Source organism: Hirundo rustica, chromosome 11, assembly GCF_015227805.2.
Source record: "Hirundo rustica isolate bHirRus1 chromosome 11, bHirRus1.pri.v3, whole genome shotgun sequence".
In the NCBI taxonomy this organism is placed as follows: Eukaryota; Metazoa; Chordata; class Aves; order Passeriformes; family Hirundinidae; genus Hirundo; species Hirundo rustica.
This window is the reverse complement of record NC_053460.1, coordinates 17,463,831-17,477,842: the sequence shown is the minus strand read 5'-3', so window position 1 is coordinate 17,477,842 and position 14,012 is coordinate 17,463,831. Positions and strand designations below refer to the sequence as shown.

The 14,012-nt window shown below is 39.5% G+C and overlaps 1 protein-coding gene across 6 annotated transcripts in view; it reads left to right on the top strand.

Annotated features, from left to right (window-relative positions):
- The window catches only part of CDH8 (cadherin 8), a 156,666-nt gene extending 144,536 nt beyond the window's left edge, over positions 1-12,130 (top strand). For all 6 annotated transcript variants that reach the window (XM_040075132.2, XM_040075133.2, XM_040075130.2 and 3 more), the window contains 2 exons: positions 8,256-8,507; positions 10,053-12,130. In XM_040075132.2, the coding sequence (XP_039931066.1) occupies positions 8,256-8,507; positions 10,053-10,546 (746 nt within the window). In that variant the 3' untranslated portion in view covers positions 10,547-12,130. The remainder of the gene's footprint in view (positions 1-8,255; positions 8,508-10,052) is intronic.
- The last annotated feature ends 1,882 nt before the right edge of the window (positions 12,131-14,012 follow it).

The window sequence follows — 14,012 nt, the reverse complement described above, 5'->3', positions numbered from 1 at the left end:
CACTGAAACCTGATGGAGACTTAGCTCTACAGAGAAGAGAACAGGCAGTCAGTGGAATGTTTAAAGCTGTACCTGTCACTGTGGCCTGAGGGGCTCAGATCCCTGTATGCCACCAGCCTCTCCTCCCACACTGCATTTGGTAGGTAGGTATTCACAGAAAGATTGAGAATCCATTATCCCTCCGAAGAAAAGCAGATGGCACAGCCTTGGGATAGCTTGGCTTTTTTTATTTATCCCTGCAGCATTTTTGTTGGAATCTGATAATACAGTACTGGAATGTTCTTGGTTCAAATGCAAAATATAGGCATTATTTTATCAAAGCACTGTAAAACACTGTATCACTTTCTGAAATTTTTGGTTAAAATAACAGGAGAATAGAATTAACTAGAATATGTAGATTTCAAAAATGATCCATCAGTCTATGCAAATTGCTGTGTTAATAATGTATTTTTAATGCTGAGCACATTTGACAGCCATTTCATCTCTCTTTCTAAACCAGAGCTTGGCAACGTGCATTAAATCTTACACTTTACAGATGTACCGTTCAATGCATGTGCCATGTACCGATGTGATCCAAATAAATTCAAGCGTGTCAAAGCAGTGGCATTATTAGTAAACAACTTTGTGACTGGCTGCTTGAGCGCAGGGGAGAAAAACCAGAGGCAAAAGGCAGTGGTGTTTTAGCACAGCTCACACCCTCATTGGCCTGGAGTTGCTTCCCATTATGGGAGCGACAATCCTAAGTGACGCCAGGGCTTTGGAAGAGATGAATGGACAAACCAGAGTTGGTGAGATTCAGTCACGTGTGTTGGGTGCAGTTCAGACAAGGTGGAGCTTAAACAGACCCAGAACCCAGAATTTCCTGCTTTGACTTGCTCTGTGTGTCTGTAAATTAAAAATAGAGAGAAAGGGACCATGTCCTAATTATTTCTCTACCCCATTAACAATAAAACTGGTATTATTTCAGACTTAATGCATGCTTCTACATCATTATTTCTTCAGCAGGGATTTTCTATCCTTTCTTCAATGAGTTAAAAAACCAAGGTACAAAATACAAGAGTTGTTGCTAGACTGCAAGGGACCATATAGTTATGTTTGATTATAGCTCTGCTGGCCTAAAGGTCAAGGGAAAGTTTTAGAATACTTAAGAGACAATTATCTAAAGTTCAGACTTTTCCAAAGGAATAGAACTAGAAATTATACAGACTATTATCTAAAGTTCACAGTTTCAAAGGAAAAAGGTAGGAGGAAATGCTTATTCATCATCACTTTGCCTTTAATTTGTCTGGCTTTTTTTTTTTCCTTCTGTCAGGAATTTATTTACTACAAGTTCTGTATTACACAGTAGTACTAACATAATTATTCCCCTTTCCAAGAAATTTTAACATATGAGAATGATGTATACACGATTAAATATTACTTTGCTCATAATTCAAAATTCCCAGCAGTACTTTCTATTTTTGCAAAGGACTACATGGAAATGTGTTTAGGTTTTTTTATTCATTAGTTGATTCAGCTGCTCAGTTCTGGCATAAACTGTTATTATTTAAGCCAACTGGTAAAGAGAAGAAAATAATCAAAGATACAAAATATGTGACATTTTCCAATTATTCTTCTACCAATACATTTTCTCACATGAAATACTTTTCCTTTCCTTGTGTTCTTATTGGAATTTTAAGGAATTGCAGAAACTCCAAGTCTGTTAAAGAACCAAAATCATTCAAGTGTTTTTTAGTTTTTCATAGGAATGCTTTGTGAATTGCCATTAAATATGCCAGTATGGAATGCAACTTGTTATGAGGCAGGAAAGAGAATTTGATCAATCAGTTGAATTTTTATGACAAAAATGTTTCTCTTCTGAACCTGATATCTTCTATCAAATTTGACAGCAGTCATCAATCTGCTTTTTTGAAGACATCACAAATTTTTGACATTTATGAAAGGCAGGTTAGTTTGGAATACCAGTGGATACTTCAGTGTCCATATGGTTTGGCCATCATAAGTCAGGAAAAATACACTGTAAAAACGGCCTCTTTATTTTCAGATGATTTTGTAAGCATTCTGTTTGAATAGAACACGTATACCTTTACCCTACAGATTAGGCAAAGGGTCCTTTTCCTAGTAAACTGCTGCTCAAGAGGATTTTGTTTGAGACAATCACCAAGGAAGGCCTGGTACAGATGTAAAATTACACGACACAGTTGTGTGTGTGTGTGTGTGTGTGTGTGTGTGTGTATATATGTGTTATATATGTTTTATATATATATATATATGTTATAATAAAAATGTACTTTTTATAAATACAGCCATGTTGAAAACACTAAGTTTAATCATGAAACGAAATAGTTATAGCAGTTCTAATGAACAAGTAGGTGGGGTTTTTTTTTTTCAGCTACTAACTATTGCCAAATTTATAACATACAAGCTTACAATTGTACCCTTTTAATCAAATATTCCTTTAAAACTTGTTTCAGCCTAAGGCAGAAAAATAAAAAAATCCTGTCTTACATGGGTGTTTCTCATAAGGCATTTTAATTTCATCAGGAACTGATGCTTCTAACTTGTACTCAAGTGGAGCCTGAAACAAATAAATCAGTTTTTCAGCTCAAGGCCTGTTTGTGAGCAGTGGCTTTTTACAAGGTGAACATGGATGAGGGTGTGCTTGAAGTTGTTGCTTCTGGCTCTTGTGGTGGATCAGAAAGGAGTTCAGGACTATTTTTTCCCAGGGATTTTGTAATTGCAAAAAGAAAGAAAGAAATTTTGAAACAAGGGAGTTAGCTTGTCGGGGATGCATTCACTGCGTTTCTTTCTGCAGTGCAATCCTACCAGTCCAAAGAGGTGTTATTTGTAAATCTTTTAATAGGAAAAAAGTGTGACTGAGAAAATGCTCAAAAAGAATAATGGTTATGGTGACTTATACAGTGACTTTTTGAGACACCTCAGTGTCTCTTGACTGTTTTATTCTCAGGCTCTAAAAAGGGGATTGGAATCTTCCTGTCATCCACCATTTCTCTGTCATTAGGTTTGAATTCTGAAGAAAAACAAAAATACCAATGCTAGAAATGTTCTTTTAAAAAATCTGTGGTTTACATTGTAAGGTCTCCACTAGTGAACATTAATTATTACAAGAGGCATATGCATATTAATTATGGTTATTAATGGTTATACAAAGCTGAACTGGCATCAACATTCTCTTGAATGTTCTCTTGTAGTGCCTTTGCAGCTGGTTGCTGAGTGTTCTAGAGCTCACATTCCTTCAAATGTCATGTGCTCTGGTTTTCTGCCTGTATTTTGCTTGTTTCCACTGAAACCTTGATGATAATAATTCAATTTCTCCGTTATTTCAAGTCTAGGGTTTTTATTTAAGAATAGATGCTGGTTCTGAACAGAGATTGGAGATGAATGAGCTGTCTGTGTCTTTTCCTTATCAAAAAAAGCAGGGAGTGTCACAGTAAGGATGTTCCTGCTGCTCTTCTACTTGTCTCAAAGAACTCTGTTTTACAGAGGATCTGAGATTTAAAAATGTACACAGAAAGATAGCTCTAATAAACAGGAAGAAACATGTATTTCTTTCATTATGCTGTTTCCAGCTGTAGAGTTTCCAATTAAAATTCTTTCTTCACATAAGTAATATATCCAGCATAGATAACAACTTCTACCACAAAGTCTTTAATACCATTAATTATTTGATCTTTCCGAGGACATTAAAAAAGGGATAAAAAAAGAAAGGCAGAGTTCTGTAGGTGTAAGTTGGCACAGCAGGGAACTCCACTGATCTCAGCATATTAGAGACTGCAAAGGAATTAAAGAATTGCAATAATGTGTGCAGAGAAAATGACACTCCGATGCAAACTCACTTCTTCTAATTTTTACTTTTCTTCTGTTATTTTATTGTCTGGCTTAAAATTGCAAGATGCCTTCTTGCACAAAGTGGGAACTGAAGGAGTTGAGTCCTGCCTGCTAATTTCACATCCTGATTGCTCTTGATGACATTAAAGTCACTCGTGTCCAGAAAATCCAGAAGTAGCTTTGTATTAAAACAATGGTATTTGCATTTTCTCAAAATCTTTCATCCAAGAGCCTCAAAAGAGATCTGGGAGATTTGAGAACAGCTGGGGAGTCTGCAGAAAGCACTTAGCCCTGTGGTAATTGCTGTGGTTATGCAAACTACCTTTGTCTAGAAACCACATTGGACATCTTTTAAAGACCTGCATTGTCATTCTTTGTTCCAGCTGGGAGGGAGATATTCCCAAAACAGTCTCTTTCATGGTTGTTTCAAGAATCTGCTTGTAAATTCCAGAGACAGAGAGTCAGCCAGGGAGCTGAGCCACCAGGATTTTAATATGTAAAACAGGCGGGAGTGAGCTCCAGCTCTGAGCTGTAGTTGTGCATGCCCAGAGCTGTGTTCCTCTGACCTGACACCGATGCTATGACAATTATTAAGATCCTACAGCATTCCTGAAGCCTGCAGGACAGGATGCAGCTCTTGGTCCATCCTGGGTGGCTGGTACATCACCAGGGAGGGGGCATTTCATAGGGCTCAGGCATTTCAATGAACTTCTGCAGCCCCTTCCCCACAGAGAAGGGCACAGAATTCCGGGAGACTCATTCTGCTCTGCGGAATGTCAAAGCCTCCCCTGGACGTGTCTCACCAACTGGAGGAACACACTGAGTGTCTCTGCCTGGGGCAGGCAGCTCAGAGCTCTGTGAACAAAGAGCTTTGGGGGTTTTCTGCACATGCTTTTCCTTATTTTGCTAAAAGTGCCATGAATAAATAAACAACCCGAGCAGCGTTCTAATGAAGGATCAGTAGGTTAATGGGAAGATGAGGGGAAGGCGATTGTCACCTCTCCTGCTGAGCACCTGCCGCCAAGTTAATTCATGCAGCAGTGCTGGAGGTTGTTCCTGGAGGAGATTCCTGCTGTTTTGTCAGCTCCAGGAGAGGGCAATGTCCACAGAAAGGAGAAAGTAAATCAGATAAATTGAGTTTATTGCTGATCATCTGGTAGGATTTATCTTCAAGTTCTAGGAACCAGCTAAAATGTCAACTAGGGAGTCGTTGTTCTTCACTCAAGAGCCACATCTCCAGCAATACTAAGGTATATTTATTTTAAGATATAGCAATGAAGGGGAAACAATTTATTGCTAAACAAAATTCCTAAGTCAAATGGAGGACTTGCCACCCATCGGCAAAACAATTTGGTCATTTCATTTTGCTTTTTCTATTTTCTGCTTGTCAGTTTATTTTCTTTCCAGGCATAACATGTTCACTTTTAGTCAAATATAGTTTCTAACAAAAAACAAACAACACCCCCCCCTCCCCCCCCGCAAAACCTCCAACCAACAACAAAAAAACCCAACCAAACAAGCCATCTGTAAGAAAAGAAAGTTATTCTCTTCTCCCTGTTTGACATCTCTTCTGAATAGTTCTGACTGTACAACCATTGCAACTTATTTTGCTCTTAGCTAACAGTTCATATCCCAAATACCTTGCAACTCTTTGCTTTCCCTCATTACTTCTGAACTTGAATTGAAAACCATTACTGGTACCAGGTGGTTTCTTACACTCAGCAAAGCTGCACTGCTTGACACTTTATTTTCTCCATCTCTCCTCCCTCACATTTTCTGTCCCCTTCTGTTTGTCTCTTTAGAGTACATCCTTCCTATTTTTACTGAGTTGTACTCTGGTTTTGGCTTATTAGAATTTTCTGCAGCAGAAACGATGGCAGTGAGTGTCCCAGGAGGAGAGAAGGGATCTGAAGCTGTTCCCACCAAGTGCAGCTTCTCTTTTTTTGTTCCTTCCTAAAGCAGGTGCCTTCCCTCTTTTGCATATCTGTAAAGTGCAGGGCTGTTGGGCTCAGCACATCAATCCTGTGCTCCAGCTTGGGCAGAGAAGGACCGCAGCAGGTTCACAGGAAGGAACAGACTGTATCAGTACAGATTTTAGAGCTGTGTAATAGAACTGTAAAAGTCTCTGGAGTTTGGAATAAATGACTACAGATGTGACACCTCTGAGTGGGATTTGTCTCAAAGAGAGAGCTGGAAATTGAGCACCACATAGTTCTTTTCTCTTTTGAAAGGTTAAAACAGAAAGATTAAGGATGCATCTTATGCTGGGATTTTTTTAATTTTGCAGGAGAACGACAACGGAAAGATGAATTTATTTTCCAGTATTTGAAAATAGGGAGGGGTGCCAAGAAGGCTATCAGATAAAAAAGGAACTTTTACACATCACGTAGTCACTCTTACTTTGGTAAAGCTCTACACACTCATATTCAGGGAAACTGAGCTACAGGATTATATTCCAGCATAACTTTTCTTTTTTTTCCCTGCTGAGAACAAGGATGGCACTGGAAGTGGTTTAACTTGCACATGTGTGTTAACACCTCTGGCACACCCAACCAAGGAGGAGTGCAGGGTTTGTTCACTCCCAAATGTGTGTTAATTATTGACTCCAAGCACACGTGGCTTTCCCACTGCAGCACACTGGCACACGTGACACTGGGTGTCATCAGGGACTTTGGTCCTATTTGAGTTGTCAGAATTCTTAAGAGCTTATATGTGAAATTTGTCTTCAGTAAACACATATGCTTCCTTTCATTTTAAAAAGGGCACAAGGATGAACTAGACTATTTATTTAGCTCCAGGGTGCCATCAGTTTTGATGTGACTGTTTCCAACTGGAATAGATAAAACCTCAGGATTCCTGTGGAAAAAAAAAATCATTAGGAATACTTTTTGTTCTGTGAAGTGGCCATATTAATTCTGCTTTATAAAGGAGTTAATTTTTAGATTGGCCTTCACGTGTAGCATAATCTAAATGTATGAAAAATGCTGAAATGGTTACATCATCTGCAGTATAAATTATAGTAATAACCTCTCTAGGCCTGGTAAAAGTGATTGGTAGGTGATTCTGCTGTGGAAGGGATAGAAAATTATAGAATCACATAATGTTTGGGTTGGAAGGGACCTGATCTTCAGGAGAAAACTACTGTCATATGAACACCCCCAGAGTTTTCTTTCCTTCCATGGAATGACATTTAGCATTGCACATGTCCATTTTAGAGCATAAAATATCAGGATGTTTTCTTTTGTTTAGGATGCATCAGGAAAATGAACCTCAACTCCTTCTTCCAAACAAGATGTGCAACTTTATTTTTAAATTGTCATTGGACCCCACAGCAACACTCACACACGCACTCTTACGTTCCTTTTCTCTGTGCCTCTGAATCTTTATATTAAGCAAAACACAAACAGCAAACTAGTGCAAGTCAACATGTGCACTGTTAGTATAATTTCTAATATTGAATTATTATTTTATTCCACAGAATAAAGCAGTTAAAAGTTAGGGAATATTTAAGTATATAAAGAAATCAGATTTTTTTGCATATTTGACATGCCACTAATGATGGTTTATACCTGAGCACTCTGACACATACAAGATCATTGATATCTGTGTGTGTTTATAACTGTCGAGAATCTGTAATTTTATAACTATACAAATTAAAATCTCTGTGATTATCCAACCTAAGAAAAATCAACTTGTATTCATTTGATGGTGAACTGAGAACTGGGTGACTCTGAGAGATTTCACTGTGTAACTCTGTGGCTGTGTAGGATGCCATGCAGCCAGATGCCTCTTTGTATTTCTAAAGTTAACTTTCTGCATATGTGTGCAGAGGTAAGAATGTCCTCGACTCATTTCCTGTCTGTCTCCATGGGAGATGCAGCCTGGTTTGCTCTCTTTTCTTCACTGAGGCCAAATAAAAGTTTAGATCACTTAAAATTAGGCCCACAACTTTTAATGGATGTAGCTTTTCCTTTCTCTTTATATAAAAAGGAAGAATCTTTTATAGCAGTGGAAAATGGGCACTTTGTGGTTGTAAGGCAAGGAAAATTTGTGTTAATTGGTGAATATGCTTTAAGTTTGGGTTGCTTTAACATCTCGTTTCTCTCTTGCTTTACTGGCTGGATTTTTATGACTGTGTGATTTGAAAAAAAAATTGTTGAATCATGATGGGAAGGTATCTGCAGTGCTGTATGCAGAGGAGAAATAAGGGATTGCCATCATGATCTTCTCACCGTGTGACACAAGAAAATGTGTATGTTACACTTCTTCAGGCAGCGGGACAGAAAGGGGAGGCATTCCTGTGCCACGTGCTGCCGGCACGAGGAGATCACGGGGCATTCGGGAGGTTTCCCGAACACACTCCGGGAGGGCTGTGCGCTGAGACGCTGCCGGTTTTGCCTTTGCAGATAACACCCTGAGCATCCTGGCCAAGCACAGCGGGTTCAGCCGGCAGAAGCAGGAGGTGTACCTGCTGCCCATCGTCATCAGCGACAGCGGCACGCCGCCCATGAGCAGCACGGGCACGCTGACCATCCGCGTCTGCGGCTGCAGCAGCGACGGCATCGTGCAGTCCTGCAACGTGGAGGCCTACGTGCTGCCCATCGGCCTCAGCATGGGCGCCCTCATCGCCATCCTGGCCTGCATCATCCTGCTGCTCGGTGAGCGCCGCCGGCCTCGCGCATCCCCTCACCCCCGGGGCTGGAAGGAGCCGGGGGCTCCCAGAGGAGGAGGGACGGTGCAGTCCAACGCAACGTGCGGCAGCACTGACGGTGCTGGCGGGACTGAATCCCTCGTGTGCTGAGAGCTGGACAGAAGCAGAGAGAGCCAAGTCCTGTTCTGAAGCAGTCACACGGGTTACAGAATATGGGTGTGGGATGGGAAGCTGCAAACCAGATCAGTGTTGAGCAGCAAGGAGAACAGTGTGGAATACACCCGATGGAAAATGGATCTCTTATAAATGCTAAAACTTGTATGAACTATGGACAATCATAGGATGTCCTGAGTTGGAAGGGAGCCTCAGGGATCATTGACCCAGCCCCTGTCCCTGCCCAGATCCCTCAATAATCCCCCCTGTGCATCCCTGGCAGAGCTGTCCAAAGGCTTCTGGAGCTCTGGCAGCCTCGGGGCTGTGCCCATTCCCTGGGGAGCCTGGGCAGTGCCAGCACCCTCTGGGGGAAGAAGAACCTTTCCCTGCTCTGCAGCTTGAGCCTGCCCTGGCCCAGCTCCAGCCCTTCCCTGGGTGCTGTCCCTGGTCAGAGAGCAGAGATTGGAACTGTCCCTGCAGCCCTGGGGTTCTCTGCCCTCAGCTCCTCTGCTGCAGCTGAACCAGCCCAGTGCCCTCAGCTGCTCCTCCTCCCCAGCCCCAGCTCCCTTCTTTGGATGCTTTCTTACAGCTTTATCTCTTTCCATTATATATATTTATATTGGTATATTTCTATTCTGAGTTTATTCTGGATTGTAATGGCACAACAGACACTAAAGCTTTACAAGATAAGCACTGTGGTATATTTTAATAAAACATACAAGATTTGTATACAACATCAAGTGAGGGAGAGAACAGTGAAAGTGGAGTCCTATTTCTGCACTTCGCAGCTTCACTTTGTGACTGAGATTTACATCAGTAACTGAGGTTTCAGCATTAAGCTGCAAAAACAACCATAACCCATTTAGAGTTTTTTATGCATCTGTCCACGATTTCTGAAATTGAGCTAAGCTCTTTCTTTCTCTCTTATTTTCTCACTCTCTTTTTAGTTATATAATAGGAATCTTGCAACAGGTAGGAAAAACACTGATTTCCTTCTCCCATTAGGGCTTTGTTTTCAGAAAAAAAACCCTCTCATTTTTGCAAACACTATCCCTAATGTAGATCATTACAGGCTATGTGAATAATGATAGCCTGACTTCACTTCCAAAGGGAAAGGTTGAGGCTCAAAATTAGAAGTATGGGATATCTTATTGCTTCTATAAAATTAAGCTTCAGATATAAATACGAGCTGCTAATCAAAGCCTAGATGACTAATCAGAGCTTCTGATCAAATCTCCTTCACGTGAAGGAGGTTGTACTCATAGGTCTTTCAGCTTTTCACCCTTATTACTCCCAATTCCACAAAAAAGCCACCTCTCACCTTCCCCAGCTGCACTCGCCATGAGGTGTTTAGGTTGGAAATGTTTTGCCTAACCAGCTTGTGGTGCTCTCTTTGCAGTCATTGTGGTGCTGTTTGTGACACTAAGAAGACATAAGAACGAGCCTCTAATCATCAAGGATGATGAAGACGTGAGGGAAAATATAATTCGCTACGACGATGAAGGAGGTGGAGAGGAAGATACGGAAGCGTTTGACATTGCAACTTTGCAGAATCCGGATGGAATTAATGGGTTTTTACCTCGTAAGGATATTAAGCCTGATCTTCAATTTATGCCCAGGCAGGGTCTTGCACCTGTTCCTAATGGTGTTGATGTTGATGAATTTATTAATGTAAGGCTTCATGAAGCTGATAATGATCCCACAGCTCCGCCATATGACTCTATCCAGATTTATGGCTATGAAGGAAAGGGGTCAGCGGCTGGTTCCCTCAGCTCCTTGGAGTCCTCCACATCAGACTCAGACCAGAATTTTGACTACCTCAGTGAATGGGGTCCTCGCTTTAAAAGACTCGGAGAACTTTACTCAGTCGGAGAAAGTGACAAAGAAACTTGACAGTGGATTACAAACTTTTTCCCTGTTGACTTAATGATCATGTAATATTCTAGGGCCACTGCTGTTAGTTAAAACTAATGTGGCTTTTTGTTTTAGAGGCAAGTTTAGCGCCAGTCATCTATAAAATCAACTACATTGTAATGTTGAACCAAAAAAAAAGTATATGTTAGGAGGTTAAGTCTTGTGGAGTGTGAAGTAAAGTATGTGGAGTGTCTAGAAGTCTTTGGATATTTGATATTCACTTGACCACTCTGAAGATGGAGATTTGGATCTTTGATTATCTTCAGTGAATTGAAAAGAACAAAAAAGAAATTGGTGCTCTCTTAGGAAATGGACTTGCAGGGATTTGCTGTTGAACAGTAGCTCCTGCCCAGTACGTGTAAAGCTAAAGGTTTGTTTCTGCATTGCCAACAAAGATCCTGCCACAGAAATGTTCAAAGCAATATCTTGGTCTTCTTAGCAATGCTGAGCAGAAATAGCATTGCCAATTCCTACTGGCTCCTACTGTGCAGTGACCATTCATTGTACATACAGTAATTGTTGGCCACGCAACCACAGACTGAATATCATCTTTAAATATTGTGTCAAGCCTTAAAATATTCACATGTTCTTAATCCATTCCAGTGATGGGTAATAAATACTACTAATGTGTAGAGATTCAGAGGCAGGGCTACAGAACCTTGCTTCAAAAAAGGATCTTTTTTTCTAGAAGAAGAATAAACCCTGTGCTTCGTCTTCTGAAAGAAAAAACTGTGAAATGGGATGGACTTACATAAATGAAAGATTTGCTGATTTTATTGCTAAAGATCGAATTTATTTGTTTAATCTTTGAAATAAATATTTTATTGATGTCCATTACTGCTTTTATTTATTAAGACTGATAATCTATAGAGTAAGATTATGAAGAAAACTAAATTATATCAGTTAGATTTTTTTTTCTATATATAATGAATGTTTCATACATGTACATTTTGAAAAGAAAAATGACAAATTGTTGCAGGTTAAAGCAGTTCCCTGTCCATTTGCAGTAGCTGAAAGCTGAATTTTAAGAGAATGCTGGCAGGAATTAAGCTTTGCCAGAAAAAACTTTTGACAGTTTTATATCTTCTTCATAAATCTAGTACCTGGTGTTTTTAATAAAAGCACAAACAGCTGGAAGTAAACTGGTTCATGTGAATATTTAAACTATAGACTTTTAGAAATCCACACATAACACAGTACAGTAAAAAAAAAAAAACAAAAAACAAACCATGCTTATAGTTCTTCACTGTATTAGAGCAGGAACCAGTGTGTACATAATTTTACTGCTTCTGTTATTAGCATTTTTTTCTATAATATTCATAGTGATGCACCAGGGCTCTTGCACACAGAGAAAGAACACTAGAAGCTGCAAGCATACTCAATTTGTAATGCAAACTTGCCATTTAGAAGTAGCAATTGTATAAGAAAACTACGTATTACATGCAAATCATTTTAATTTTCTACTTTGTTTTGAAGCTATATTATTGTTTATTTACTCCATGTATTGTATTCAGAGAAACTCCTGTATTGTTTCCTACTTTGTGAAATATATTTTTATAAATACTTTTCTTGTTATTGCTTTTCTTTCAGGTTTACCTGGGCACTGCAGAAGTGAATCTGCCAGAATAACTTCATAGTTTTTTGAGGAATGTAGTTTCTTCAAAATAATTTATTTATTAGTTGAATACAGACAAAATAAAACAAGAAAAAAAAAAAAGAGAATATTTGAAACAGTTTTTGACAGTGATTGCAGAATTTTGACAGTGATGGGAGCACAGGAGTTATGAGTGTCTGACTCACTGCACCATGCTGAAAAGTAATCTCACGTGATTTTTGTTAAGGCATTGCTGGTTAAAACAACCTGCTGACTTAAAGTTCCTCAATAACACTCGCTCTGCAAACAAAGAATTATTAACACATCACCCCCAGTTTTGCCTGTATTTCAGATGGTAACATTAACTTTGGTTTAGCTGCATCACAGCTTGGTTTAATGACTATAGTCTGTGGGCAACTAATACATTAGTACCACTTTGATATATATATATTATAAATATTTTGTTGAAATTCATGAAGTACCCAATACATTGAAGTTACACTGCATTAAAACAAAAATGCTTTTGAATAACTGAATCTAAAACTTTTGGCAAAACACTGAACTAAGCAGTGAAGTCCTCTAAGGGAAAGAAGCTATCCTGGAGTTTTCAATGAAATCAAACTGATTTCTGTACTTCTGTAACTCACTACAAGAAAAACCAAACCCACTCTTACTCATCACTTGCTCTGGGTGCCAGGGTGTTCTGAGCTGCCATGGCAGATCCAACACAAGGGCAGGGATTGGGAACTGAGCCAGTTTCTGGTGTACATCCCAGTACCAGGAGCCAGGGAAGTGCTGTGGATGTGGACCATGGCATTGTCTGGGGCCACAAAAGCGTTCAGGGCAAGGCACTCTGTGAGTTAGAGGCTACACTGGATAGTTTAGCAAAGCTCTTTTGTAGGAAAACTCACAAATGGAAAACCTTCTGATTGCCTTTCTGATTGAAAGTTCCATCTGAGACCACGACAGTGCATTCAGTAATAAGATTTCCAGGAAAAAAATCCCATCACTGGCCCTGTAGGAGAGGCAAAGCATGACAGAAATCTCATCATTGTCACTCAAAAAGAGATGGGAGTCACTACTGCTGGGCAGAGCTCTAAATTGAGCGTTTCTACAGCTTTTAAACAGGAATAGCTACAATGCAAAGGGGAGAAGAAGAATTAATGAATTTCTGACCTGTCAATAGAGATGTGCTGTTTCTTGCGTCATTGCCTCCTCACCAAAGGGCTGCAAACTAATTCCATGTAATTTGAATATAAAATTTATACCAATATATGTTAGAGGGTTAAATGTCAATAATTCATTTTCCAATACTTCTCTTTTTTTCGACAATTAACTCATCATAGAATGATTTTGGATAACAACAGTATTTAGGGGGATTAGATCACACTGTTCTACATTTCTCATCTAGATTTAGACATATTAGCGATATTTTTTTAAGTATGTAAAAGTGTAATTCATCTTTTTCAACAATATTTAATTAGCAATTGACTCATTGCAAGTGACAAGGAAAATGCATTAAATTAGAATTATTAATACTGATAAATTTGAGAAGTAAATACTCAAAATCTTTTACAAGTGCCAAGTGCCTTGGAGTCCCTTTGATCCTGGCCTGCCTTCACCTGGCCTTGTCTCACATCGTTGGTCACAACTCCTGAAATAAATCATCCCACCCATGAGAGCTGGAATTCTGTGCACATTGTAAGGACACAGAATTCACCTCAGGCATTTCAATACGAAAGCACTGTGAAGGGAATGTGTGTACATGTTTATTAAATATAACTCGGATGGCTGAAGGTCCTCAGTGTGTCCTGTCCTTTACAGCAGCTGAAAGCAGAGATGTTTGTGTGC